General features: G+C 41.8%; 1 protein-coding gene across 1 annotated transcript in view; it reads right to left on the reverse strand.

The window, feature by feature from the left end:
* Positions 1 to 2,044: 2,044 nt before the first annotated feature.
* The window catches only part of LOC146036028 (cytochrome P450 2C18-like), a 29,511-nt gene continuing 5,440 nt past the window's right edge, over positions 2,045 to 26,115 (reverse strand). Inside the window, exons 3-10 of the mRNA XM_083159792.1 lie at positions 16,366 to 16,528; positions 16,099 to 16,248; positions 14,053 to 14,213; positions 9,893 to 10,069; positions 9,488 to 9,629; positions 7,273 to 7,460; positions 4,089 to 4,230; positions 2,045 to 2,737 (exon numbers count right to left, since the gene is read on the reverse strand). Of these exons, the coding sequence (XP_083015918.1) occupies positions 2,556 to 2,737; positions 4,089 to 4,230; positions 7,273 to 7,460; positions 9,488 to 9,629; positions 9,893 to 10,069; positions 14,053 to 14,213; positions 16,099 to 16,248; positions 16,366 to 16,528 (1,305 nt within the window). The 3' untranslated portion in view covers positions 2,045 to 2,555. The remainder of the gene's footprint in view (positions 2,738 to 4,088; positions 4,231 to 7,272; positions 7,461 to 9,487; positions 9,630 to 9,892; positions 10,070 to 14,052; positions 14,214 to 16,098; positions 16,249 to 16,365; positions 16,529 to 26,115) is intronic.

Below are 26,115 nucleotides of genomic sequence, written 5' to 3' on the forward strand. Positions count from 1 at the left end.
TGTAATGCCACACGGCAATGAGCATGGAGCCCCTGGCAATGAGCACGTAGGTATGCAGCACTTAGGTAGCATCATTTTTAATAGGCATATGGTGTGTGGCTTAACATGTAATGGGCATTATGGTGTAAATTTTTAATGCATGCCTTTGGCGTGCAATGTCCCCGTTTGTGATGCATATTGTGACTTTTGGCTCAATCTGTTTGGTATAGTGTGTATTTTGGCTCAATCCATGTGGCATAATGTGTTAGAGGCAAGTACAGTATAAGGGGGTTATTATTGTGTTGCATGATTTGTATGAGGGGTATATGGTGTGGTAAACTTAGGTGACCACATAAAAGGTGCTGAAATGTTGTCTACCAAGTTTTGGCTTTCAGTATTTTTTTAATGACTGGAGTGCCTCCTCACCATGCAAGTATCTTAGGATATCGGCGTCCTGTGGGTGCACCTTTGGAGGACACGCAGCATAATATCTCCCTGCATCCTGCGAGTGTCGGAATTTGTAATATATATTACAAATATATTTTATATGCCATTGCACTCTTTGGCTGGAGTGTATGTATGTATATATATATATATATATATATTATACTGCATAAATATATAATTAGTTGAAAGTATAAAGACACACCCATGAGCTGACCACCCAACCAGAACACATTATCAGGTGCTGGCCACAAATCCTATTATTATAATAGGCCCATGATAATTTTCAGCTCCAGGCCCATTTAGACCTTAACCTGGCACTGAATCTAGGTAATTTATTAAATCTACCCAGCGTCGCTTTCCAGTTCATTTACCTGTGTAATTTAGGAGTCCTGCCAGCATGTGTCTACAGTGCAACTAATATGTACTTGTATGTACTGTAGTGTAAGGTTTACAAAAATAAATACTGTAGACGGGGATGGAAAAGGAAAGGCCACTATAAAAGAGAGCAGCTGGGAAATTGGGTAGAGTTCAGCTTTTCGAGACTGAAGGCAGATGGAAGAGGAAGTTACTGGCATGCTGGGGAAGGATGGATTTAGGAGCCCGGGGAGAAAGGGGTTGTGGTGTAAGTGGGGGAGAGGAAAGGGTAGGAAAGAATGGTGATTCTCATGTCAAGGCAGTTGTACAGTATAAGTGAGAGATAAGAGGAGAGAGAATAATGGATGGGTATGAAAGAAGACAACACAGCCTCTCTGTATGCTTGTTTTCATAGATTTATCATTGTCAGTATGTTCTTGCATGAGCTCTATACTTTGTGTGCAAGCTCTGTCTGAAAACAGTTGTATTTAGGTCATACCTGCCTACCTGACCCTCTCCATGAGGGAGAAAATGCTCTGTGCCTGGACTTCCCTGGTAATGTAGGATTGCCATCACCTGTGGGGAGCTAGGTAATTGAGAAGAAAGGTGTCACCACAGGTGATGGCAATCCTACATTACCAGGGAAGCCCAGGAACAGAGCATTTTCTCCCTCATGGAGAGGGTCAGGTAGGCAAGTATGATTTAGGTACCCCTACAGTACAACTCTGCATAGCCTGCAGTTCAATTTACATGTCCTAACTGAACTTATCCTATAAGAAACCCCTCCTATTTCTGCCTACTCAGTCATCGGGATGGCCATTGGTGCAGTTGCCATCGATAGTAGTAAACTATGTGATGGATGACCATTGATAGTTTTATCTATCGATGGTCATCCATTTTCTTTGACTGACTGGACCGTGAGAAAATAAGGGGTGGGGTTTATTGGGTGTGGGGGCGGAGCTATGCTCAGTGTCCCAGTACTTTGAAAAAAAAAAAAACATACATTTTGGTGTGCCATTGATGGAGGGGTTCTCTCCCGTAGATGGCAAAAGTTTTTGACATTGGCCGTAAACCATTGCTGATTTCAAATCATCGATGGTTGATGGCCATCCCTACTCAGTCACAAAGAAGATATGCAGTAATACACTCTCTCACACACACACACACACACACACACACACACACGAAACAAAATACAGTACAAATGGTTTTGAGACTGAAATAGTTGCTTTAAAATCACTGTTGGCAAAATCAAATCTAGGACAATTTTGAAATGACTAATTCCTTTATTTATAAATCAATTTTTAATTATTTGTAACATGCCACCATAACAAAATCCATACTCCTACCAAAAAACATAAAGATAAGTAGAAAAACCTACTAAAAAAGGTTACTAACAGTGCAACAAATACATTTTACTTCTCAGAGTCATAACCCGAGATGCAAAACATAAACAACCAACTAACAGGAACAGAACTGTGCAAATCTACAATGCTCATGAAAACTAATATAACCATTTGATTATCAGCTTAGCTAATTTTATTTGTGTTACTGACAATGGATGACAGGAATTGTACAAATAAGTCAGCAGCCTGTATGGAGGCACTTTTATGGTCAGTGATGAGATTATCAGTTTGAGAAAGTGAATCATGTAACATAGGTCCCCTATATGGTCTTGTAATTGGAAATGTTGAATGAATGTAGCAGTAAATACTATGTAATACAAGTAACATCTTAATTCACTCTGGAACTTATTGAACAGCTAGATGAAGCAGTTAGCGTGGGACAAAACGCATTTCATAAGGGCGAGGGATAGCGCCGTTGGTGTTGGGCAGAGGGGAAATGTCTATATCTGAAGGGTCCTCATCAGATTTTAAGTTGAAATTCTGCAGGACATAGGTAAGGAAAATAAAGATCTCCATCTTTGCCAACCCTTCTCCAAGACACATCCTCCTACCTGTATAGACAGCAAGACAGGAACATTTACAGGATTGGTTACTTTTAATTTAATTTGCAGAAAAAAGCAACACATTCATGCATTAATACATAGAAGGCACGAATAAAGGAAATAATGGCACTTATGCACAGCTGCAGTTCGAAATTACTGTATTATACAGAGTAGTCTAGCCGTCCGACGGACAGGTGAAAGTTTATGCTTATGCAATTCTTGTTCCACCTTCCCCACCCAACCACAGCAGGGCAGAAGTTGCTTCAGCAGGTACAGCAAGTCTCCAACTATTCACCTTCCCTTCCCAACCACAGCAGGGCAGAAGTTGCTTCAGCAGGTACAGCAAGTCTCCAACTATTCACCTTCCCTTCCCAACCACAGCAGGGCAGAAGCTTCTGCAGTAGCCAGTCCAAGGGGTATATTCAATGCCCTATGACGAGCTGTGACAGTGAGCAGTGCCTATTGCTCACCGTCACAGCTCACGGGTCAGTATTCAACTGATCCCCCTGCACTCTATCCTCACCAAAACAAGCCACACCCTCCCCGGCGGCATTGAATACCGCCCCAAGTTTCCAACTCTCCACCTACCCTACGCCAACCACAGCAGGGCAGGAGCTGCTGCAGCAGGGACAGAAGATCCCGAAAACCCTCAATGAATAAGCAAACAATGAAAGAAAAATAAATAACTTACTGGGGATCTCACAACGATATCTACATAGTTCAATTCACAGACCACTCTGCCGATGATTTGCTTATTCGTTTCAATTTGTCAGAAGTTTTGTAAAGTGAAAATGACCCTTATAGTCCTTTAAGGGTCAACTTAGGGGAGTTTGTTTATTGTGTTGTATTCAGAAAGTCATAAGCTTTCCAATGACATATCTCAATACAACAGACCTTTATGACAGCACCCTTAAGGGCTCGTCCGATTAAACCCATCTCCGAACTTAGATTATCCCTTAAGATGATAAGGTAGTGTGCAAAGTTTGAAGACGATTAGGTAAACCGTTCAAGAGTTAATGTGGGACATCCATACACACACACACACACACATCATTCAATTATACTTACAGTATGTAGATAAATTTTACAATATAACAACGTTCCTTTTGTTCTGTTAGTGAAATGAGAGTGCCACAGCTGGGTATGTTATATGTGACACTGTATTAAATATCCTTCACTTATTAAGTGACTATGAGGTAGACTTTGGTTGCACTCCATTTGTTGTTGGTTTTAATGTAAAAATAAATAAATTATATTTATTTTCCTTTGTTGTTTTGTACAACTTTATGTATATTTTTTTCTGTAATTTATTTTTCGTTTTCATTTGACTCCCCCCCCCCCCCCTTATTATTTTTTATACCTGTGGAAAAGGGCATGAAAGCTTCATTTTTTTGGAACCTGCCGTTCTCATCCAGAAAGTGACCTGGATCAAATTTCTCTGGGTTTCTAAAGTGTTTTACATCCTTCAAGACAGAGGTCAGAAGAGGAAACACGGTGGTGCCCTAATCAAAAAGACAATCAAAATAAAAACAAAGAGGGAAAATTGTAAATGTATAGTTCCAATGCTTTGGATTACAAATACAGTACTGTACTGTGGAATGTTCTAAGAAAGAATTGTATGAAATAGTTTTGGATACAAATAGTTTTTGCTGCAAGACACTCATTGGCTATTTTCACAGGAGTCTGATGGCGGGCTTAGAAGAGTGGAGCAAATGCCAAGACATGGGTTCCCCATGGTGGTTATAGTGCTAAGCGTTGCTGCTCATCTGGATACACTACTACAACATACACTATATAGACAATAGTATTTAAACGCCTGACCATTACACCAACAGGGACTGTAATGACACTGTATACAAATACATATACTTTAATGTGGAGTTTGCTCCCCTTTTCCAACTCTAGCAGCTTATACACTTCTTGGAAGGCTTTCTACAAGATACTGGAGTGTTTCTGTGGGAGTCTAATGTTGAATGATGGTTCCCAATCTGTGTTCCAGTTCATCAGGGCTCTGTTCAGGCCAGTCAAGTTCCACTTCCACATTAAACCATGTACCTTTAGTTAGTCATTGCTTTGTGCAATGTTAGAATAGAAAAGGGCCTTCCTTAAACTGTGGCCACAAAGTTGGAAGCATAGCATTGTATAAATGACTCGGTAAAACAATGCCCTTGCTCCGGGCACCGTGACACCTAGCTGCACAGCTGACTGTCCCATACCCTTATCCCTCCGCCATGAAACTTCACAGTTGGCATATTGCAGTCAGACAGTTAAGATTCTCTCGGCATCTGCCAAACCTACTTGCCCATCTGACTGCCAACCAACCAAACAAAGAAGAGTGATTTGTCACTCCACAGAACATGTTTCCACTGCTCAACAGTCCAGTGTTGGTGTGCTTTGTACCGCTACATTCGACACTTGGCATTAGACTTGGTGATGTGAGCTCATGGAAACCCCTTCTACTAACCTCCTACCATCAATGCTTCCACTTTCTAATAGTATCAATTATAGTATCAATTATAGTTGACTGTGGATTATCCAGCTTGGATGAGCTCTTCAAAATGACCCATTTGTAACACCAATCGTTGCAAATGGAGACTGCAATGCTAGATGCTTGGTTTTATACGGGTTGGGATCATTTGGTCTACAGCATTATGGTCGACTGTCATTAGGTCAACACCATTATGTCAAATTTGGAAAGGTCGACATGGGAAAAGGTCAACATGGTTCTTGGTCAAAAGGTCATTAGCTCGACAGGTCGTTAGTTCGACATTGTCTAGGTCGACATCTGGTTTTTCACTGTCAAAAGGTCAACATCAGTTTTTTCACTGTTTTTTAACCTGAATGTCAACACAGTCAACATGGACACAGTTTAAAGTGCACCGCATCTGCTCGCTATGCGTCGGGCACGGTGCCTCGCTGCGCCTGGCACACTATTTTATTCTCCCAGCGCCCTAGTGGATGGTAGGGCATGAAATACTGCCTGTCGGCACATGTTGGCTCAAAAAACAGTAAAAAACTCCATGTCGACCTTTTGATTGTCGACCTAGACGATGTCGAACTAACGACCTTTCAACCTTTTCCCATGTCGACCTTTTACCATGTCGACCTTTTCCCATGTCGACATTTTCCCACCTAATGGATGTCGACCATAATGCTGTAGACCAAATGACCGCATCCCGTTTTATACACCTGTGGCAAGGGGTCTGATTGAGACACCTGAATTAAATAACTAACATTTGTTCAAATACTTTTGTCCATGTAGTGTATATTACATACATCTACGCCTGCACAGTATATTTATATGTGCTCAGAGGCATCCCCCGCACAAGGTAGTCAGTGCTGCAGCCAAGGCTGATTGCATGACTTTGTTATACACAGCGGCAAATGCAGTTGGTATATGTCACCTTAATTAAGAACTCGCAAACTTATAAATAAATCAGGGTTGCCGACCCTCCCGGAATTTCCGGGAGTCTCCCGAAATTCGGGTCCCCCTCCCGGCACCCCGGAAGGGTGGGCAACCCTCCCGGATTCAGGGGGAACCCCCGCTGACCCCCGGATCGCGGCATTAAAATGCCGCAATCCTCGGGTCTCAGAGGAGGGGACGGAGCTAAAATGACACAATCGCGTCATTTTAGCCCCGCCCCCTTAATGGAGATCCCTGAAATCGCTGGTTTACCAGCATGGGGGCGGGGCTTAGTGATGTGACGCTTAAGCCCCGCCCCCTGAGCGGCTACTGAAACTCTCCTCTCCGGGCTTCTCCCGGAGAGGAGAATAAGAAAGTCGGCAACCCTGAAATAAATAGACTAGTATCTTAAAATTAAGACTGTTGTATCTAGCAAAATAATGCCTAGAAGGGGAGGTTTGAGGCATACTCCATCATCAAAAGCATACAATGTAGCAGTATAGTACATTTCCATCAATTTCATTAACTGCAAGCAGAGCAGTTTGAGCCACAATCACGATATGAAGATGACAATTCTGTCCATCATAGTATATATTTCCCTTTCCCTTCTAACTGATGCGTCTAAAGCTGGGTAGACACCTGAAGATGTATCTGTCCTAACTGTCTAGTGGGAACAAAGATATGAAAAAGAGACATTGGGGCAGATGTATTAAGCCTGGAGAAGAGATAAACTGGAGATAAATTGAAAGGAGATAAAGAACCAGCCAATCAACTCCCAACTTTCATTTTCAAACACAGTTCATTGGTTGGTTCTTCATCTCCTTTCACTTTATCTCCAGTTTATCTCCAGGCTTAATACATCTGCCCCAATGGTTGTTAAGACAAATTGGTTAAATCCATTTGTTTTAACAAATTTATCCAAACAATAATTTTTTGTCCATTTTCCAGAATTTTTGCGCAAATGGTTGTTTATCATTTTCTCCCATAGATGACCTGATTTTTGTTCCCATCAGACAGATTACACAGATACATTGTTATGTGAGTACCCAGCTTCAGTATGCTAGATCATTATATCACACATTAGTATATAAGATACATTATGCATAAACAGATTATAGAATTAATAAACAGTCCCTCTGACCTTGGGGATTTTGTAGCCTCTGAAGTGGGTGGTTTCAGATACTGCATGGGGTACACTCATAGGCACGATATCTGCAGTTCTTTGTATTTCATGGATGACAGCATCTGTATATGGCATTTTGTCCCGGTCCTCTATAGAGGGTAGACGGTTCTGGCCAATCACCTGGTCAATTTCATCCTGAACCTTGGCTGAGGAAAGATGAATAATTGTGTAAATTAAATGTACGTTTAGACTTTGGGCTCCAGCCTCCATATAATAATAAAACGTAATCACTTTAACAATTGCTAAAATGGTTATTTCCTCCGTTCCAGTAGCAGTGTGCTTGGCTATAGCTGTCCATACTTGTTTTGCCATATGTAAGTCATCTTGTTACTAATTATTTTATAATCTGTCAGCATTACACCCTTTTTCTGTACAATAACATTCCCATATTTATATGTATGGCCTTATTGCTCTAATCCAGCGGTTTTGAAACTGTGTGTCATGACCCCTAAGTGGGTCGCGACCAACTCAACATGTGGTCGCGCTCCATGTTGCTGACCATCAGGCTGATGATTTCTCGTCTCAGAAGTCAGTGATTTGAGGAGTCTGAAAAATCTATAAAATTTTCTGTTACTTCAGACTCCTCGTATCATTTTGTGAGTCCACAATGTTGCCATGCATGTGCTGTCTGCTGACCACACATATGTTGTGACCATTCTGTGGTAACTTGCTGGAGTCCTGTAATAAATGTTATTGACTGATGGGGTCCCTGTCATGTGGTAAACATAATATAATAAGGACTTTTCTTTTTAAACTCTGGACATGTTTAAAGGTCACAGACCGGCCGTCTATTACAAATCTTTTACTAGGGGCAGGATCAGTGGCGGCTCTTACCATTATAAAGGAGGGGGGCTGCCGCAATTTGCCCCCCTCAACTTCTGCTGCAATCGCCGTCCCCAGCCACTGCCGCTGTCCCCAGAAGTCCGAGGAGGCGCGCACCCCCGTCCCCTAAACGGGGCCAGCGCATGCGCAGTACCTTCATACAAACTGCGCATGCACTGGCCCAAGCCTCCGGGGGCTGCCTTTGCAGCAGCCCCCGGAGGCTTGATCGGTTCCCTGGTTCTGGCGCATGCGCAGTATGGTCCGCGATACTGCGCATACGCAGAACCCGTTTTGGGGGCTGCCGCACATTTGCGTAGAGAGAGGCATCCCGGAGGCAGGGAACACCTCCCGATGGGATGCCTCGAGTGACTGGCAGGTCAGACTTCCAATAGGTAATCACTGCCAGTCACAGTGAAGCCAGTGCAGTCTCATAGACTGCATCTGGCTTTACTTTAGGCAGAGACAGTGTCGGATTTTACCTGGGGGGCTGCAGCCCTGCAGCCCATAGGTAAAAACCGCCATTGGCAGGATGTATTAAGATACATTGCTGCTCCTCGCCGCGCCGCCACACTGATGCTAGCGCATATGTATTAACATATGTGGCTAGCATAGCCGTTCAGTGACGGAGGCCCCTCCTCCCCCCTGCAGTCGGACATCCAGCTGTGACATATGCTAGGGGGAGGAGTTTCACAGAGGACAGGGAGGGGGGCAGGATTCTGCGACGGACGATGGGCAGCGATCGACGATAGAAGCCCCCAGGCTTTTATAGGGTATCGCCACCCAAATTTGACGATACCCTGCCCTGCGATGACACGGCGGCCGGGTATTAGTACATTAGAAAATGTGGTTAAACGGGGGTTTTACCGCATTTTCCTCTTAGTACATCATTCCCTCAATGAGGATAAAGTGCTTTCAACTTTCAACTTTAAGTTTTAAATGTTTTTAAACACCTATTCAGAATTCAGCTGTGCCTGCATTAATTGTACAGGGCAATCATCAAAAATGGGTTGTTTGCCTCATCCGGCATAAGTACGTGGGCACTATGCACACACTGCAATCTATAGGAAAACATGGGTATGAGTACTATCGCAAACAGATCGCACCTGGCACAAATCATGGTACATTTGCAAATATGGCCCATTTGCGCATAACAAGTACCACCTACAGTCAGGAGTTAAATTAAAAAATTGTCCTAAATTACATGAAATCTCAAAGAAAATTTAAAAAAAATCTCAGCACTCTCTTCAGTGCCACCAAATCACAGAAAAAGGGCAGCACTAAAATATCCCCCAAAAGGAGGATTTTTTAATAATTGAACCTTACAGTATGTTTCTGATTATAGCTACTGTACCTTGAATGTCAGAGTACTTGAGCAAAATCCTCAAACTATATCTTAATGTTGTGGTTGTCGTTTCTGTCCCAGCTAAGAAAAGGTTCATCACGGTGACAAATAAGTTTTCGAAGTGGAACTCTGTGTCAGGATTTTCCTTCTCCTGAAAAATGTAGTAAAAATATTAAAGAATTTTTCTGACCTAGATACATTTTGAATTGTTTCAATGATACTAACTCAGTTAAGTATAATTAGTGGAGGCATCTAGTTTGTGGACATTTTCTTCCATTTTCTTATAGAAAATTCATTAGAAAACAATAATATCTCTTAAACAAACATTATGTGGGTTGAACAAATATTAATTTATAGTCCAGGTTACAATAATTCTGCCTCCAATATCGGTAGGCACAGGTGAGAGTTACGTGCCTCCTCCATCTTCATAAGGTAGCAATCAATAAAATCCCTGGGGAAGTTCTTGTCCAACGTCTCCTGATGTTCCTTCACTTTTTCCTTCACAAACTCTTTCAATGCGGAAAAGATGCTAATTACTTTCTGGTGAGGTCCAGGAATATTACTGATAAGTTTTGGAAAAGAGTTGAGAAGCTGTAATGTAAATACAAAAAAATAATAATTATATATATATATATATATATATATATATAAATACACACACACACACTCATATATATATATATATATATATATATATATATATAATTATCCTGTTTTTAATTATTATAATAATTAAAACAAATTGATGTGAGAACTTTACCAAGGGCATTGTAAAATGTAGATGAATGACTATTAGCAGTACCTAGAAACTCTGTAATTCATCAGTGGTCCAGCTCTGACTCTGGAACTAGCTTCCCTGTACATGTTAAGTTCCCCTTGCTAGTCTCAAGACTTTGCTGTTTTCTCAAGCATTTCCTCAATGTCCTTTTATTATCCCCATGCTCTCTATATTTTATAAAAAGCTTTTCTGTACTTCATTGTTTCAATGTACTATCTGTTAAGCACCTTGAGTCATATTGTAGAAATTGCAATATATTAATAAAATAATAATAATAATACTTATTATTATTAAATATCCACATCACACTATTAGCATATCTCCCAACATTCAACACTTGTCAGTCGGTACATTTATGCAGAAAGGCCACATTGGTGTCCAAAAGGGGTGTGTCCTCAACAAAAAGGTGTGGCTTTACAATAATGATGCTGTCACAACAGTCCCTGAAAAAAAAAACAGGACTGTCCCTTGAAAAATGGGGCAGTTGGGAGGTATGCTATTAGGATTCATTTGCATATTTTTGGTGCAAGAAATTGGGTATGGATCATTAGGTCACCAGAGAGTAGGAGAGTAGGTCGACAAGCATTAGGTCGACACCACTAGGTTGACATGCAGTAAAGTCAACTTGACTTAAGGTTGACAGGGTCATTAGTTCGACATGGGTAAGGTCGACATTTAAAAAGGACATGTTTTTTTTTCACTTTTATTTTACCTGAATTTCGACACAGTCAATATAAACACTAAAACTTACTACTGCGGCCCCTCGCATGGCTCGCTATGCTCGGAACACTCTTTTATTCTCCCACCACACCTAGTGGATGGTAGGGCATGAAATAACGCCTGTCGACACATGTCGTGTCAACATGGACACTGAAACATACCACTGCATCCCCTCGAAGGGCTCTCTACGCTCGCCATGGTTTGTGCATGGTGCCTAGCTACGCTCGGCACACTATTTATTCTCTCACCACGCGTTAGTGCATGATAGGACATGAAATACCGCCTGTCGGCACATGTTGGCTCAAAAAACAGTAAAAAAAACTGTCAACCTAACCCATGTTGACCTTACGTCATGTCCACCTTCCCAGTGCCAGATTAAGGTCTAAATGGGTCTGGAGCTGAAAATTATCAAGGGCCTATTATGCGCAATAATAGGGGTTGTGGCCAGCACCAGTGTTTAGGTGGTCTGCTCATGGGTGTGTCTCTATTTGTGTTAATACTTTCAACTAATAATATATGCCTGGAAAAAGCAGGGGGCCAGCATAGGAAAAATGCAGGGAGATATATTGGCGGGTGCCCTCCAAAGGTGCACCCACAGGATGCCGATGTCCTAACATACTTGCGGGGTGAGGCGGCACTCCAGTCATAAAAAAAAAACCTGAAAGCCAAAACTTGGTAGACAACATTTCAGCACCTTTTATGTGGTCACCTACAATTAACACACCATACACCCCTTATACAAATCATGCAACACAATAGTAACCCCCATATACTGTACTTGCCTCTTACACATTATGCCACATGGAATGAGCCAAGATTTACACTATGGCACACTGATTGAGTCAAAATTCCTGTTATGCCACACAGACTAAATCAAAATTCACATTTTGCCACATGGATTGAGCCAAAATACACACTATACCAAACGGATTGAGCAATAATGCACAATATGCTTCATAAAGAGGGGCATTGCGTGCCAAAGGCGCGCATTAAAAATGTACACCATAATGCCCATTACTTATTATGCCAAACACCATAATGCCTATTAAAAATTATGCTACATAAGTGCTGCTTACCTATATGCTCTTCGCCAGGGGTTCCATGCTCAGTGTCATGTGGGATTGCATGCTCATTGCCAAGGGGGAATACATGCTTGCAGTAACTGGGGGACAGCCACCGCAAGGCAGAAATGACAGCCATTGAAAGCCGGGCAGAGAGCAGGGGGCTGCCCAGCTGTATTCAGAGCAATGCAGGTCCCGGCTATTTGAAAGAACCAGAAAATGCAGGGATTTACCCGCCTGGGCCCTTTTACACCAGCCTAGTCCCGGCATTTTCTGGTGTGAAGAGGAGAGAAAACTACCCCCCCCCCTTTAAACAACCAGCTATATCTTCGGAACCAACTGACCCATTTACATGTCGGCTTCAAATGAATTTCAAATTATTTTGGTCCTGTGAAACTGGGCCGTTTGGTTTCAGTGAAATCTGTCCTCAAAAAACATGAACAGCCATAAAATTACAATTAAGAAATTAAAAAGATCGGTTTACCCGCAATATCTCTAAAACCAATGAACCCATATGGACCAGCCTGATATCAGATTGAAGGCTCAGCGATTTCGGTTAGACTGAGATCAACCTCGAGCTTCTGTGATGTCGTCGGAACTGGGTGGGGGTCGGAATTAGCGGGTCCTATGTGGAAAAACATTGGGGAAAACATTCCAGGTTTGCCTGACGGTATCTCCGGTTCCCGGGCGGCTAGCGACGCGGGGCCAGGCTCGTTGGAAAGCCCTTGGCCTATTCGGAGAGTGGGCCTGGAGCTGTAGCTCCATCAGGCCCATTGATAATCCGGCCCTGGACCTTCCTGCTTGTCGACCTAATGCTTGGCGACCTACTTGCTGGTGACCCAATGACCGTATTCCAATCCATCTTAAGTCAGAAAGATCTCTGCATGTGCTCAACTCTGAATAACCCATTATTTGCCTACACACCCATGATGCTCCCTGATTCTAATCGGAGGTCCAGCTGACACCCAACTACACCCATACAGCAGTAAGTGGAGATACCACAAGTGGGGATGCAGCTGAACCATGTACAGATCTGTCCATAGTTGCATATTATTGGCCATGGTTCATGGACAGTGTGAAAGATTTAAGTTACACAATATCGACTTGAGCGCAACTCTGAATCAGCCACAAGATGAGCATTCCTGTATATCTCCAGTATAATTGACCGAGTGCTAATTATTATTATTATTATTATTATTTGTGCATTATTTATAAATAATACATACATATTACTGATTACTTTTCAGATAATGAGGCAGATGTATTAAGCCTAGAGAAGAGATAAATGCAAGGGTGATAAAGAGAGATAAACGTCCAGCCAATCACCTGCTAACTGCCATGTTACAGGCTGCGTTTGAAAAAAGTCAGTAAGGAGCTGATTGGCTGGATGTTTATCTTTCTTTATCACCCTTGCATTTATCTCTTCTCCAGGCTTAATACATCTTCCCCCTATTTGCTTCTTTCAAATCAGTTTCTGCTCAGTGGAAATTCCAATCTATATTTCTCCATCACACGAACACACAAGGGTTTATTAACCCGCTGGTATGCTTTTGGAGTGTGAAAGGAAACCAGAGTACCCGAAAGACAACCAATATTGGGAGAACATACAAACTTCAGACAAATCATTATATGGACATTGCCTCATGTCCCAAAGGCTGTAAGGTTTCAATGCTAACCACTTCAAACTATACTACTGTTTTTGAATAATTTAGGCAGAGGTGGAACTACCATTGGGGCAGTAGGTGCAGTGCACAGGGCCCCTGAGAAGTTACGGCCCCACTGCAGCCCCATGTCGATATTTTGATTGTCGACTGTCCCAATGTCGACCTAATACTTTTATCAACCTATTGACCCTGTCGACCTAAGCCATGTCGACATTTTGCGTGTGTTAACCTAAGGCCTCGACACCCAGTGGACAAAATGCACGTTGACCTTTTGACTGTCCTAGTGACCATACACCTATCAGCCTATGTGTCTCTTCAATGCTTTGAAATAGTCCCCAAGACAGCATTTACCGGCCCAATGAAAGAGTTTCTTATTTTGAAGGATTCTTTCAGCATGGCAAGTAGGCCAAGGAAATTCTTGTCTTCATATTCAAAATGCTCTCCAAACACAATAGAACAGATCATGTTCGAAACAGCAATGGTCAAGATGTAAGTGGGGTCAACCGGTGCACCTAGGAAGGGGTTGCAAAGTTATTCAAGAGTCAAGACGTTTAAGTACAGTAGTTAAAATAACAGCTTCCAAGGGATAACTTTTTAATGGTGCAAACAGGTAAAACTTGTAAAGATACAGAAAACAGCAGATGTACTATTAAGAGATGTGGAAAATGTTCTTGTGATTTCTCAAGATTACACTACAGTATTGCCTGGCTTTAAAGATGTATGTCTCTATAAGTAGGTGGTACACCATTCCCTGGAAGATACACAAGTGGCATGAATTACGTTATGGTACATTGAAGAACAATGACATCAATCAATCCATGAAATTCTGCATACAGACACTAGTTATGTGTATTCACAAGTGTAAAACACAACTGGTGACATTTTAATAGGATGTGAAAAATTTTTTAGGTGATATTTTAGCAAAAACCGTCCGTTTTCCCACTTTTTCCAAAATCGCATATTTAATGTGATGCGAAATGCGGCAAAAAACACGCATTTTGCTGCGTATTCGCACATTCTAAATTGGCAATTTTTAGTAACGCCGGAACTCGCATCCAGATGGTTTCCCATTATAAAGTATACAAATCGCATATTTAATGGGATGCGATATTGGAGAAAAAGTTACTAAAAATCGCCACACAAACAGACCAGGTTGTAATGGGCGAACTTGACAGAACCATGCACAGGGAAGTGTGATCTGTGCATGGTTCTGTCCCAAAAAAGTTAAAAATTATTAAAAACAGGAAAAAAAATGGCCGGAGGTCCCCCCTCCTGAGCATAACCAGCCCTGGGCTCAAATAACCGGTCCTGGTTTCAGAAAATCACAGGGACAAAAAAATAGGGGTCCCCTGGATTTTCTAAAACTAGCACCATGCTCAAGGGCTGGTCCTGGTTCCCAAAATATGGGGGGACAAAATGAATATGCCTCCTACTTCCTGAATTCTACACAGGCTCACATGTGGGTGATTGCTTGGGGTATTTAAGGGTGAGTGCTTTGCATTAATTTTATGTTTGCTGTTCTTGATTAAAGCACTTCCATCGGTGAAACATTGATTTAACAACGTTGCCTTGTGTTTCTTTTGTCCGTCCGGAGTGCCTCTGCCATTGGAGTGCATGTGGAGCTGTGTTGGAGGACACCCGGTCAGGAACCTTGATGATTTTCTGAGTTTTTCTGTATATGCATGTTTGTGTGTCTGTGTATATTGGGAGCATAAGTTCTTCGACCTGAGGCAAGTTGGAGTTTCGTGCCCCACCCCAAATATGGTGTATGTCAACATTCACATGTGCATACCTCCCAACATGACCCTCTCCAGGAGGGACACAATGTTCTGCTTCTGGACTTCCCTCTTAATCTATGATTGCCATCATCTGTTTTAAACAGGTTAATGGATAAGAAAGGTGTTTTAACACAGGTTATGGCAATCATACATTAAGAGAGAAGTCCAGGAATAGAGCATTGTGTCCCTCCTGGGGAGGATTCTGTTGGGAGGTATGCCTGTGCATATCATCTCAGAGTCCAGCACCATCACTTGCTGCAGACAGGAGCCATTTTGTCCCGTATTGAAGATGTCAGCTGGTATAGAGCCAATTAACTACAGGTGTGCTGCAGAGCTCCATTGCAAAAACAGTGGTCACACTTGGATCCTGCTGTGAACCACACAAGCGCTGCTTTACATGCAGGTGTCCCTTCAGGGCTTGGAGCCCAGAGGCTGGAGCCTCCATTGCCTCTGGGAGTTACGCCCCTGGTGAATATAACAATTTGAGTACTTTAATAGAGTAAGTAGTTTTATGTGCAGAGAAATATATATAGATAATATGGCCAATATGGCTACTAGATTAAGCACCAATGTATCTGTCTCCTTTTAAAGAGTAAACCTGTTTTATTTTAAAACCAACCTGAGGTTTTCTTAAGCTCATCTCTAAGATTCTGACACTCCTCCAGGATCCGTTCCTCAATGCTTTTCTTCCCCATTCCGAAATTTCGCAAGGTGGTAAGGGAGAAGCGACGTAGCTGTTTCCAGCGCTCCCCATTACTAAGCATAACTCCTTTAGACACAGAGATAACAATTAATGGTCAATTACAAGTTATTACAATTTATCTCTACAAGTCACTATAAACAAGTGTGTGTGTGTTTGGGGGGGGGGGGGGGGGCTTCTACATACCATAGTCTTTAAAAATAAGTTCAGCAGCAGGAACTCTTGCTCTATGGCTAAAGACATTACCATTGTCCACCAATGCCTCCTTAACTGCATCGTATCCATGTAATACAACCACGGCCCTTGGTCCAAGATGAATAGTAAATACATCTCCATAAGTCTTGGCAAGCTATGACGAGACAAACATAAAAATATTTTATCTTTTTTTGGGATCACTTAAATTATGTAAATTTGTCATGGCAATTTGATCATAGATGGACTGACTCATTAAATATATCACTGCCCTTAAGTACACTTTGGTCCTAGAAACCTTTGACTTAATAAACATTACTGTTGTAGATGGAATATAGTAATGATAATAATCTTAATACAGCGAACACCAAGAAGTCAAAGAAACAAACGAGATCTCAGAACTTAGCTTAGACCAGGAAGCTGCAGCAAAGGGGTGCTGGACACTAATAGTTCGCAGCCCAGGAGAACTAGGATACTGGCAGCCAATTCTCACCCATGGATCATCAAGGCAGCACTCAGATACAAGAAGTATAACTGGCACCTACCATTAGGCTTGTCAATCAGTGGTCCGGGATTCAAGTGATGTCAGCCGCCTCCTTCCTCCTGCATCCCAAGTGTTGAAGCACCCCTAGAAGACAAGTACAATCACCCAACAATGGCTCCGACACTTCCACCCAAATGCCACTGCCTGGCAATGGACTTGATGTCACCTCCCGGCCAGCATCCAGCCTCAGATGTATGCTCCCAGCCACTGCTGAAGAACACAATACCTAGACCCCGTCAGTGCCTCTGCACCAGTAGCATGCGATTGCTGGCCATGTGACAGTACCCCCCCCTTGATGAAGGGTTACAAAACCCCTAAACCCTGGTTTAGAAGGGAACAACTGTGGGGCATGAAGATGCTTATCCAGAACCCATGACCTCACTTTTGTACCAAAATCCCTCCAATGGCCTAAAAAACGTAATTGATTCCTCACAACTTTGTAATCTGAGATTTTGTCTATAACAAACTCCTTTTGACACTGAAAGACGATAGGGGCTGATGTATTGATCCCACCTCTGTTTTTAGGTTGGAGCATAGGCTTCAAAAGGGAACAATGAAACGTATTATTGATCCTAAGAGAAATTGGCCAATAAAGTAAGGATCCAACTTTCTTGAAGCTTGCTGTTCTTGCGATGGGACAGAAAACAGAGAGGATAAGAATCCAGAGGAATGGGCTCAAATGAGTTCGCTCTTGGTTGAAGACCAATGACGCAGAATAAAAGTGAAATCTTTGTAGCCGTATGTTTGAAGTTGTTGTAGGTGAATTATGCTAATGAAAGATGCTCTGACCAATCACTATGACATTTCAATACGTAGCAGGGTAGAATTTGTTCTAATGATTGATTTAACATCTGTCCGTTGGACTGTGGATGGTAACCTGAAGATAGACTCATGTGGATCATCTTCCAAAGTGTACAGAACTCCCTCCAAAACACAGTCACAAATTGAAAACACTGATTGGACACGATATCCTGAGGCAGCCCATAAATCTGGAAAACATGCAGAAAAAGAACAGCTAGTCTTCCTGCTGATGGAAGTTTCTCCACTGATACAAAATGTGCCATCTTAGTGAATTGATCAAAAGTCCCCAAGATACAAGAGTACCCGGAAGATCTGAGAAGATCCATTATAAAATCCATTGAAATATGTGTCCACGGTTTTAAAGGAATAGGTAACGGATGTAATAGCCCTAACTGTGGACCCTGAGGGTTCTCAATTCTCGCACATACAGTACTTCACAAGAAGCAATACATTAACATCCTTCAACATGGTTAGCCACCATACTGATTGGAAAAGTAATTCCATAGTTTTTGCAACACCGGGATGGCCTGCCATTCTAGAATCATGAGATTTCTCTGGAATAAACAGCAACTTCAGAGGAGTAATTCTAGGTGCCTGTTCCTGCATCCCCCTCATATGAAAAAAAAACAATCCGGAGCCATCCCCATCAAGATACAAGCAGAGGGAAGAATCACGTATTGTACTTACTTCACCTCCTGAGTGGCTGCAAAACTATGCATATGCTTGAATATATTTGGAGCCTGGATAATAAGTAATGGTAAATTTAAATAGTGCAAAGAACAATGCCTATCGAGCTTGCCTGGCTTTTAGACATTTTGGCTGAATCCAGATATGTTAAAATTATATGATCAGTAAGAATGCTGATATGAAATTAGCACTCTCCAGCCAATGCCTTGACTCCTCCAATGCACATTTAATGGCCAATAATTCTCTATTGTCCACATCATAGTTAGCCTCCGCCAGAGAAAATTTAGGAGAGTAGAAGGCATATGGGCAGAGCTTGCCCTTCCGCTTACTATTTTGGGAGAAGACTGCTCAAATACCCAAATCCGAGGCATCTACTTCAACCACAAATGTAAGGTCAGGGTTTGGATGACACAACACTCCTGCTGATGTGAAAGCTTTCTTTAGCTTCAGGAACACTTGCCAAGCCTTATGACACCAGTTTGTGGTGTCATGGTTAGAGACAATATGGGGACATCAATATCAGGAAAAAATCTTCTATGACAGTCTTTAATAGCCTTTAGACTTGTCGGTTGAACCTAAGCCAAGACCGATTCCAACTTAGAGGGATCCATTTGAAATCCCTCAGGAGAAATAATATAACCCACAAATGACCCTCTAGGAACCTTAAAGTCATACTTTTCTAATTTTGTGAATACATGATTTTCCCTTCTCTTCATGAAGACCGATCTCACGTGAATATGGTGTTCCTCAATATATCTGGACTAAATTAAAATATTTTAACGAGCTCACAACAAACCAACCCAGGAACTCATGCAGGATGTCATTAATGAGGTCCTGGAAAGCCACTGGAGCATTAGACAACCCAAAGGGCATCACCAAATACTCATAATGACCCGAATAAGTGTTAAAAGCGATTTTCCACTCATCTCCTTCCCTTATTCTGAAGTTTTATAAGCTCTTCGTAAATCAAACTTAATAAATAATAACAGCAGAACGGAGCTGGTCAAACAAAACAGACATCAGTGAAAAAGGATACAAAATTGTTATAGTAATCTTTTTCAACTCACGAAAATCAATACAAAAAATCCTTCCCCTGACAGAAGATTTGGATAGCCTAATAAAACCTTTCTTCAGGTTCTTCTCAATATTCCATGGCCTTAGATTCAGGCAAAGAAAGAGCATACAATCTCCTTTTGGGCATTTTGGCCCTAGGCATAAAATTAATAAATAAACAGTAAAAAGTAGCGCAGGGTCATTGCGGATCAATGGATAATAAGACTGACAATCAAGATATAAGATAATCTTCTATTGAAATTCAAAAAATCTTAATGGTATAAAAAGAATATTTGACAATATAAAACACACAAACTGTTATCATAAGCAAATCAGAATAAAGAGTTGGGTTGGACAGCCTGGACCGTGAGGCTACAGCAAAGGGGTGCACTAGGCATCCGTAGCCCAGGAGAACCAGTAGACCAGCGGCCAAATCTCATCCATGGATGATCAAGGCAGCACATAGATGCAAGAAGTGAGGGGAATTGGTGGCGGAGGGGCAGGTATTCGATGGGGTGGCATCTCTGGAGCTCGGTGAGCCAACCAGAATCAGGGCAGAGCCACAGTTGAAATTATAGGTATGGTAGCAGAAACATTTTGAAAATGTTTGTTTGTTCCTAAGCGGGTGGTGACAGGCAGTTGGCTTTGTCAACACATGGCGATGGTCCACTAATGGGTGTTGTGGGCATGACACCGCATTGGTTGCAAACTCAGACACATACTCTATTGTACTCATATGGCCATGGTCTAATGAACAATCTGCACCAGTGTTTTCAATCGCTTTGTCATGGCACACTACTGGGCCTTGAGCTGTTCTCAAGTGTGCTACCAGATCTAGAGGTGTCCATGCTGATTTAAAGCCACCACCACCAATTGTTATTCATGAGGGCCAATGCATTTTCATTTTTTTTACCTGTGGGGACCAGTGTGATTTGTATTTTCATAAGGGATGACTGGGTTTGTTTTTATTCCTGTGGGGACCAATGTATATTTCCCTGTGGGAAAAATCTTGTTTGGTGTGCCGAGAGTTGAAAAAGGTTGAAAATCACTTGATTTATACCAAGCATAATGCTTATACAGGATGCGGTGGTGGGAACGGAAGTTGCATCTACAGATACACCAAGCAGAATTTAAGCATCTAAAGATGCCTAAAGTGTATTTCTCAGTCCTTACACATTCAGTCCCATAGATGTACATCAGGGAAGGTTTTTAGCAGGGTTTGTATGAAGTCATAGAAAAAAGACACAAATTCTGATTCTGCCACATATGACATATGGTCCTAGTGCTGGGCTGACCTGATACACAACAGAGATAACATAATGCTGTGTTATTCTTACTTATTGTAAGTTCACATTGTTTACTTTTTTTAAATTGTATTTATTAGACACCCCCGTTGTACTTTCTATTGCTACTGACATACAATACTGTATATAGAATTTTTTAGTAGAACATTGTGGCGGCAAGATGGATCTCAATGTCAGCATTTCCTAGACTCACATAGGGAAATTTGCTAAGATCAAATGTGTTCGATTGCACCCATTCAATCCTATCCACGGTCAGGACCCGCTGCCCGGTGTCATGACACTCTTATGGGACAACCAAGCATGTGTCTATTTCAACACAATCTTCGCTTGGCACCAAGCAAAATAATTTTAGGACCTGTTCCACGGCAGCTCTGGTTTGCCGGCACACAAAATTATTAATTTGACAATAGCGCTCTTTCAAATACTTCAGAGTCTTGAGCTGGATAGACATCAGGATAAATTATACATTTTAATTTAAGTTAAAATACTATAAGGCTTATTACAATAGAAGGTTTACAAGATATAATGGTAAAAGTTAAAGTCACAGCTAAAAGACACTTTCAAAGAAAATAAAAATAGGGAAATAAAAACCCATCGATCCAATTTTACACAGCAGGAAACAGTGGGACAGAGTGGCATCGCTCCTGGTTGATGGAACATCACAGAGACAAGTTTAACCCCTGTCCCACTCCACGATAATGAACACTTTCCTTACTGTGAGTGGCATATTTAAGATCTCACTCCACTCACTCGCAGCCCCCACCTCAGGAAATATTAACCCTGTCCAAACCAGAATTAGGTATAGTGCTCTCTTCTAAATCTGTATTTTCTTTACTTTTTTAAATTTTTTAACACTAATTTTCCTTACACATTTTTGTAGGTCCACAAAAATTTCAAAGGGGTTCACCTCTGCAGTTGGGGCAAATTTTAAACCTTTGGTGAGTATTGCAGTTTCTTCTTCTGATAGAGGATATTTACTTAAGTCTTTCCTCCCTCATCCTTCTGAGTATTGAGAGGGGATTTTACCTTTTTTTGTTTTTCTTTTACGTTTCCACCTCTCTTTCCTCTTTTGATTTTTGGTTTATTTTTGCTTTTAGGGCTATTAGCTACTTCCTTCTTGGAATCCATGGTTCCTGTCGTAAAAAAGACTGTTTGGATCTTTGAAATGAGTTATCAGTTCTTAAAACGTCATATCTATTCCTTACTGGAATTTCATAATGCCTTTTCCTTTCATTGTCTTTCCTACCTGTCCTATAATAATAATAATCCTGATAATCATTGTCTGTCCTACCTGTCCAATGATAATAATTCTGGTGTCATGATTTGTAATCTGCATTATTAGTCCCTTTTTCTTTTATAGTACCCCGTATTTTTAGGTTCTCTTAATCTACAGTTTCCCTGTTGGTTATTTTCAAACCTATTCTGATTTTTATATTGTCTTTGAATCCATCTGTGTAAATTTTCCCTTTTTTTGGGGGGAATGGATTTTTTACCTGTCTGTTAGGACTCTGGAGGGAAACCTGACCTCTAACTCTGTTGCCTCTCCTCATGGTTGATGGACACGTGTGGTGCTAGTCTTCACCTATAACAACGTCATTCGAAGGAGCTGGTTATGCTCCAACCCAGATGTCGCCAGGCCTTACGTGAGACAACGTGTCCGCCAAGGCAAGGAGAGTGCAAGAGGAAAGCTGACTAAAGAGACACACAGGATGGGGTACCCCCAGAGTCTACACAAATGTGGGTGCAACAATGCACTAAGGTGGTAAATAACAAAACATGCCCAGACTACTGGTCAAGGAAGGAATGACCCCCAGAGGACAAACCAGATCCCCAGTGCGAGCTGCTGCAACAATGCAGAGATGGAACTGTTCAATATAATAATAACAGAAGCAGCTGCAGGGAGAGCCCCTGGCTTATTTGGAATGATAATACACAGCAGACAGAACTCAGGAAGCTGCAGCGCAGGCAGGACTGCTGGCCCTGGACCAGGAACACGGACATCGTAGCACAAGCCAGGCTTGGGGTTCAGGACACTCGACAGGAAAACTTGCTGGGGTACACAGGGCAGTATCCGGGTTCTGACTGGACTAGATAAGGCTCAGGACAAGGCTAACAAGCACTAGGACAGAACTCTGACTAGACTAAACAGAACTTAGACTGAACTATAACTGGCAAGGTCTGCATGCTAAGAACCTACAGATGGAGCCCTCCTCATCTAGCGCTTTAATATGATTAAGTGAGTGATTGGATTACTCTGCTTATCCCCTATTGTATTGTTCTATGTATTGTATGGCTGCTGAGAACAATAGGATAGCCATGGCTCACCATGGTGAGCCAAGACTTTAGGAAGATAGTTGAGAGGGGCTCCATCTGTAACTAAATAACCTTGCATGCAGCCACAACCAAGAAGCAGGGTATACATGAAACCCAGGGAGCTGGATCCACAAAATCCGGAGTACAGATCCAGGGACAACATTTGACATAGAGCTATGGATCCCTCACTATGGAACTGGATGTATTAAGGGTTAACACTGTTAGCTAGAATTATCTATAGCACAGAGTATATGCCCTTAGTTAGGTTAAAGGTATAATCTTTCTTAGAAATGCATGTGTTTGAACAAATGTGTCTTTGAATAGAGCTTATGGGATGGTCATATAGGGGTCAGGAACATGTAGAATGATGGATGGAGGATTGTCTTTGACATGTGGCCCCTACATGACCACCAGTAAGATCTTCATGGTCATAATTATGTATACTGCTGTGTCTAGTGTTTAGCTATAAGTCTTTATATGGTGTAATTAGTTCTGGTTGCAGCTGTGTCATTTGTAGGTTGTACCAATACTATTTAAACAGTGTCCGGCCTAAATAAATTTGTCACTTGGTCTTTGCGACGAAGTCACCCATATGCACATGACAATAATAATCTGTGATGCTGTTTCAACTGATCCTGGTCTATCCTCTCGTTTATTGCAATCACATTTGGTGCCGTGACTCGGATTGGATGATGCATCATTACACGGGACAAGCAGCCCACTGGACCTTCTATCACAGAAACTACTAAGCTGCAGCTGGGTAAGAAATTATTTTCTACCGTCTATTTTCTGAGGTATAACAGTACGGTCAGCCTGTCCTGTGTGGTGACGCTCACTCCAATCAATGAACCTCTTTTTCTGAGGTAAGGATCAGGTGAACGCATAATTATTTTTTGATTGATCATTTAGTAACATACAGTTGGAGCCCCTGTCAATTTAGGTCGTGGCTCACCATGGTTAGCCATGGCTATCCTATTGTTCTCAGCAGCAATACAATACATACAACAATACAGTAGGGGATTAGCATAGTAATCCTATTACTCACTTAATCCAATTAACAGGCTAAATGAGGAGGGCTCCATCTGTAATTCATGTGTATAGGTTATTGATCATTAGACATTGACTATTGACTGTAATGAAAGTAACCCTGTGCATTTCATGTTTCTTGTTTTTTAGTTTTTAACCTTTTTATTTTTCCCATAAGGGTAAAATGTGTTACATTATTTCTGCATCCTGAGTGAAGGGAAGTGTATTTTTATGGTATTGTATTCTTGCCAGACGTAGTGATTGCGGGTAGACGCAGTGTTATGAAATATTGGTCCTGTTTCTTGCTGCGGGGAGAAACCTCATTACTGCCTAGGTAGTCGGATAAGGGAATTGTGTACGTAAGTTAAGGTATAATGGGGCAAGGCCAGTCCGCGAAGGGGGAAGTCCCCCTGAATACTCCAGCTGAGAGAATGAATCGTAAGCATGGTATGATTGCAGAAATATTTGAGTAAATGGAATAATAAAACAAAAGCACAGAACTCACTAACCTTTCCCGTTACAGGAACTTTTGACAGGGACATTTTAAATAACCTAGTAAAGTAAAGTGTTATATATGGAAATCGTATTGTTTGTGGGTAGCTGAATCTGTAGCATTATTACCCCTAGTTGAAGGTCCCCCACCTTATAAAGCACATGCTATGTCTCCAAAACAATCCAGGAAGAGCAGTGCCTACAATTCCATCACACCTTCCTGCCACAGAGGTACAATTGATTACTTTCAGCTCCCATGTTCTGACATGTGTATGCTTATTTAGTGGTTGGGTAGAGGCATGGCCTGTTGCCACAGGAACTGATAGCATAACTGCTAAGAAGATAGTGCAGGAGTTAGTATGTAGATAAGGGTTTCCCCAGGTAATCTCCTCTGACCAGGGTACTCACTTAAAAGGACGGGTATTCCGAGAAATGCAAGAAATGATTGACATTAAACAAAACCTTCATGTGACATATCATCCCGAATCGAGTGGTCGTATTGAAAGAGTTAATTAAACTATAAAAACCAAATTACAAAAATGTATCAAACAGACTGGACTTGCATGGCCTGCATTCAATCTGTACTACCCCAACTGGATCTTTATGACTCTCCCCCTATGAAATCCTATTTGGACGACTGCCAAATATGATGATGACCCCTGCCCCCAACCTTTGCACAGGTCATGATGTGACTGTCATGATGTGACTGTCAGTACTCAACATGAGTAAACAGATCACACAATGCTGTTGTTTCACGTCAATTTGAGACATGCTATGATTTAGAGCCCGGTGGCTTTGTGATGATTAAAAACTTTTTTCATTCCAGCTCCTTTTCAGATCGATGGAAAGGACCTTGCCAGGTGTTGCTGATGACTCCAATAGCCATGAAAGTCAGAGAAAAGTCCACCTGGATACACGCTTCCCATTGCAAAAAGGTTCGCTCGGACCCGCCCAAAGATCAGCCTGAGGACATCCTGCTGACCAGCTCACCTCTTTTTCTTACAGGACTGTGACCACCAGGTAGGACATTATAAAGCCTCCGGTGTGTTGCCACCTAAGTCGGAAAGGAGTAAAACTCTCCTCTACCCGTGAAGAAATGAAGAGGTTTTGGATGCTGTGGATGTTGATTGCTCCATTCATATTGGAGACCCAGATTACTGACTATGGAAAAGAGATTAAGGAGAGAAATGCGATGTTGACCATACATAAAGCGGTTGCTAGAGTTAATAACAAAACTGATTGTTGGGTGTGTACACATTTGCCTATGACAGCAGAATCAGGGATTCCTCTAGTGGCCATTCCAACCTGGGAAGAGGCGATGAGATATGATTGGAGAAACTGGGAACAGAATATCTACCTAGCTAGGAAATATGACAAGATTAGCAAAGAGGGAGCAATCAACTCACCCCCATTAGCAATAGTGGCCCGAGTAGGTACACCAACCATATGCGTAGTACACAATGACACCCCACTTGAAGAAGTTAGCTATGAGAAAAAGGGAAAAGCCATCCGAATATCTCATAG

The sequence above is a fragment of the Crinia signifera genome, chromosome 9 (assembly GCF_055691185.1).
Source record: "Crinia signifera chromosome 9, ASM5569118v1, whole genome shotgun sequence".
In the NCBI taxonomy this organism is placed as follows: domain Eukaryota; kingdom Metazoa; phylum Chordata; class Amphibia; order Anura; family Myobatrachidae; genus Crinia; species Crinia signifera.